Source organism: Oryza glaberrima, chromosome 10 (assembly GCF_000147395.1).
Source record: "Oryza glaberrima chromosome 10, OglaRS2, whole genome shotgun sequence".
Taxonomy (NCBI): Eukaryota; Viridiplantae; Streptophyta; class Magnoliopsida; order Poales; family Poaceae; genus Oryza; species Oryza glaberrima.
In genome coordinates, this window is record NC_068335.1 from 5,219,274 (window position 1) to 5,223,749 (window position 4,476).

General features: G+C 58.1%; 1 protein-coding gene across 1 annotated transcript; it reads right to left on the bottom strand.

Moving 5' to 3' along the window:
• Window positions 1–1,446: 1,446 nt before the first annotated feature.
• On the bottom strand, window positions 1,447–2,590 carry LOC127752706 (uncharacterized). Its single transcript, XM_052278105.1, has 2 exons — window positions 2,270–2,590; window positions 1,447–2,145 (listed from the first exon to the last, which is right to left on the bottom strand). Exons 1-2 carry the CDS (start codon window positions 2,588–2,590, stop codon window positions 1,447–1,449), a joined length of 1,020 nt encoding a protein of 339 aa, XP_052134065.1.
• Window positions 2,591–4,476: the final 1,886 nt, after the last annotated feature.

Sequence of the window (4,476 nt, forward strand, 5' to 3'; positions counted from 1 at the left end):
AATATTATTATTCTAACAGATATAAGCATTGCAAGCATCACTAGTTCTCCTCTATTTTGGTAATATTGACGGTCGAATCTGATCGATAACGACCGTCAACAAAACCCCCCAAGCTTGATCCTTTGCTTGTCCTGAGTGAAGGACGAAAGGAAACAAGGACTTAATTGTTGATCAGGAGTTGCTACTATGCTGCATATCTCAAAGATACAGGTGCAAGCTATATGTACTCTCTCTCAGATTAAATAATCTTTGGGACGATGGCTTACCCTTACCCCTGATTCCCACGAGACACTGCTTATCCTTGCCTTGGGCAGTTGAAAGACAGAACATCAATTAGAGCACCAATCACCCAATCTTTATTTAACTCTTATTCCGTAAGTTTTCAAATGATTTTGAAAAAGAAAACCAAGTTCCTCAATTGATTCACTCAGTCTCTCTAAGTGTATCAATATGAATTCCTCACCAAACGTTGCCTTGTTGATTTCTACTCTAAGGTTTTGATATGTGGAGCTTAGTAGGGATCAAACATGGCATACTTGCATTCACATTTAGTACTAAGTCAAAAACTTAGACTAGAGAAGATAACTAAACATACTCAAGATCAAGATCGTGCAAAATGTGTGTGTGGTATATAGTGGAAATGTTATAAAAGGAAAATTCATCTCGGTGGTTACCTTCTTCTCCCAAAAATCCTTCTTTTATTGATTAGGAGAGGGAATGGCTACATTTTTTTTTCAACATCATGCTCATGCTTGATGGAGCATAACTTTGTTTTTTTTTCTTTTCATAACCATGCCTTTACCTCTTTTTTTTTCAAAAGGACTTTCCTTTTTAGGAGAAGAAAGCATATGAAAGCATGGAGAATTTATTTTGGTGGTAATATGGAAATGGAATGGAATATTGCTTAGCTCCTAGTGTAGGAGTTTAGCATGTGCATATATGTGGGTGTATGATCTTGATCATAGAGCAAGAGAAGTATCTACACAAGTCACAAGAGTTTGACAAAGTTCAATCGAATGGCAAGTAACCAATTTCGGCTGGCGGCCTCCTCTGTTGCTTCTCTTCACCGACTTGTGAATTTTGACCCAGCTTTTCGTGTCAATTCTGAGTTCTTGGCCCATTCATGCATAAGTCTTGTTCTCGACATTGTCCGATTGATTTATCGTTTGAGTTGATGTCAATTCTCCTCCACTTTATGATCATTCTCTGCAAAAGGTTAGTAAACCTAATACTAGTGGAATATTATTATTCTAACAGATATATGCATTGCAAGCATCACTAGTTCTTATCTGTTTTGGTAATATTGATGGTCGAAACTGATCGATAACGACCGTCAACAATGGAGATGCCCACCCGACGCCCCGCACGTTCCAGCCGTTCGATTGTGTTATGGAGTTGGCTGGGCCCGATGTCGTTGGCGAGACGGAGGGCTGCGATCTCTCCAGCCTAGTCCTGCACCAGGCGCCCCAAATCGGCGAGGGTGTCTTGGGCCGTGGTGAGCTGGCTGGCCAGATCGGTATCGCCGGGCTGCCCACGCGGCGCCAATTCATTCTCCCTGGCCTCCAGCTCGGACGCCCGCACCGCCATCGCCGCGCGCCCGACGACGGCCTCCTCACGCTTGGTGAGCTGGTCGCCTAGCCGGCATGCCGCCACCTCACGGCGGTTGACCTCGGCCTCGCGCTCGGCGAGCGTGGCGTCCCGCTCCCGCCACACCCCCTGTTGAAGCCGTAGCTCCTCCACGCGATGAGTCACTGCAGCCTCGGCGGCGGTGGTGGTTCGGGTGCGCTCGGCGGCGGCCTCCTCACGGAGGCAAAGGGCGGATTCGGTCCCAGCGGCGGTGGTGGTTCGGGTGCGCTCGGCGGCGGCCTCCTCACGGAGGCAAAGGGCGGATTCGGTCCCGGCCGCCGTCGCCTCGTGGGTGGCCAAGGTGGCCTCGCACTGGTCCAACACGCGTGCCCGCTCCTCGAGCGCTTGGGCCCGCTCCTCCAGCTCCTGGGCCCGCTGCGCCTGTGCTCGACCGCGCCCCTCCTGCTCGCATTGGTTGAGGTCGAGGACCTCGATCCACCGGCGAATCGTGGCCTCGAACTCCTGTGCGGAGCGGGTGCGCTCATCCAAGGTTTTGCGCTCGGCCTCGAGCGCATCCTCCTGGGCCCGCAGCAAAGCATCAACCTCCAACGCTCGCCCTCCTGAGTTGCGGCTGTGTTGAGGACCCCGCGGGCGGCCTCGACCCGCTGTGCCAGGTCCTCGGCGTGGGCCTCGTACTGCAGACAGATTTGCCCAGCGCCTCTTCCAAGGTGCTGGAACCGATGAGGGCCGCCTGCCGCTCCTCCTCCGTCTCTCGCATGATGGAGTCCAGCGTGTCCTCGCGTGCCTGGATCGCCGCCAACCGGGCATGGTGCATTTTGCGCCCGGTTTCGACCAGGGAGTCCACGGCGTGACGTCCCTCATCCACCCGAGCGCGGTCCGCCGTGACTTGCGCCCACTCCGCCTCCATGGCCGCTCGCTTATTCGCTAGAGCTTGGACTTGAGCGTTGAAACCCTCCCGGACGGTGGAATCGGCAGCGGCGAGCACTTGCATGAGCTGCTCCATGCTCGCGGGAGTCGGGGCGGAGAATGGCAGAGTCTGCCCCCGTGACGACGGAGTTTGGCTGGACCCCCCGCGAGACTAGGGGCTGCCCTCGGGCCCCCTTCCGCGTGGTCGGACCCGAGAGCGCCCCAGGTGTAGAGGGGTGCGGTTGCTATCGTCGCTCTCCACCTCGGGCCCACGAGCCGATTCAGCCTCGGGCTCACGCCCCACCTTAGCCTCTGGGCCGTGTTCGGCCTCCTGGCCGCGCCCCACCACGGCCTCCGCCTCCGGGTCACGTTCCCCTTCGGCTATGCCCTCGGGACCACCCCCGAGAGGGACCTTGGTTCCGCCACCACCGACAGCGGATGGCGTCCTCTCCTCCCTCGAAGGGGCGGTCTCGCCCATGGTGGACTCGGACCAGGCATGTGGCCCGCGGGCCCCGCTGGGGGGCTGTGAAGGATCCGCGGCCCCGATTCGGCCGGCTCCTGGCCGCCCCGGCCGCTCGGACTTACACCCCCGGGGGGGTTCGGCTACTGAGGCCCGTCGGGAGAAAATCTCACTACAGGAGAATCCCAGTTGCAGTTTAAAAAAAAGAGAGAGGAAGAAGCACAAAGCCAGGAAGGATGGAGAGCACGGGATCGGATGTTGGTGACCGTACCTGCGAGGGGGGCGCCTGAAAGTCCACTCCGGGGGCTCAATGAAGCTCCCCTGGCACGGCTCCATCTAGCCCATCTTCCGGAGCCTTTTCTTCTTCCGCCCGGCTTATGCTGCAGCGGGGCGCTGGTGACTCGTCGGTGGCCGGTCAACTGCGCACTCGGCGCCGCCACCGCGCAGAGGAGAAGGTGGTCTGGACTTGGAAAACTTCCGCTTCCCTTTCGGGTCGGCTGTCAGGCTCCCACCGGCCCCGCGGCTCGGGCCGAGCGCCCTGGAGCTGCCGCCGCCGCCGAAACTGCCAGCTCTACTGCTGCAGCAGCCTCGCTGCTGCTGCCCACAACCGCGCTGCTGCTCTCCGCGCCGTCGCCGCTGCCGGCAGCGCCCCGGCGAGGCCGACCTCCGCCTGTGCCCACCGCCATCATCACCGCCAGGATGCTCTCCCAGTTTGGGATTAACGTTTGCTCAACGGTGTCCAGGCCCAACACCTGCCGAACCACCGTATTCGCGTCCTCGTCGCTCCAGTCCCACCGCTCGTCGACGTTAGTACGCATCGGGTCGTTATACCCGGTGTACTCCCACGCGCCATGGGACCGCTCTTGGAGAGGCGTGATGTGACGGCGGAAGTAGTCGCCTAACACCATCGTCACCGTTAGACCTCGGCTCCGCAAGCCTCTGAGGCAATCCCGGACCGCGTCGTATTCCTCCCCCAGCTCTGCGACCGCCTGCCAACCCGCGGATCACTCAGGAGGACCGGTGGGGATCCGGAGGCGCTGGTGGTCGGGCAGTGCGGTGTAGAACCAGTCCTTCTTCTAGTCCTCCCACTTCTTGCGGAGGTGGCTTTCGATGTACTGCCATGTCACCGACGGTCGGGGCTGGAAGTAGCATCCCCCCACCACGGCGCCTTGCTGAAGTTGAGGGACGAAGAAGAACTGAAATAGCCATATCGACGGCCACACCCCGACGAACATCTCGCACAGTTGCGCGAAGATGGCCAGGGTCATCACGGCGTTGGGAGCGAGATGCAAGGCGTGGATCTCGTAGAAATCCAAGACCTCGTAAAAGAATCTGGAGAAGGGCGGGATCAACCCCGCCATAGCAAAGGACAGGAGATGCACAGATCGCTCCGGGTACCGCGGTCGCGGCCGCGTCTCCCCTGCTCTCACGGCGGCGTCCTCCGGCATAATCTTGCGGATGAGGCTCAGGTACCTCTCCGCCGTGATGCGCAATGCCGGAAGGACGGCATTGCCGGCGTCTTG

Excerpts from the sequence above, each read along its gene's own strand:
- LOC127752706 (XM_052278105.1), bottom strand. The coding sequence starts at position 2,590 with ATGGAGCAGCTCATGCAAGTGCTCGCCGCTGCCGATTCCACCGTCCGG. Across the intron at positions 2,146-2,269 it reads AAGAGGCGCTGGGCAAATCT|GAGGATGCGCTCGAGGCCGA; the intron begins GTCTGCAGTACG and ends CTGCGGGCCCAG.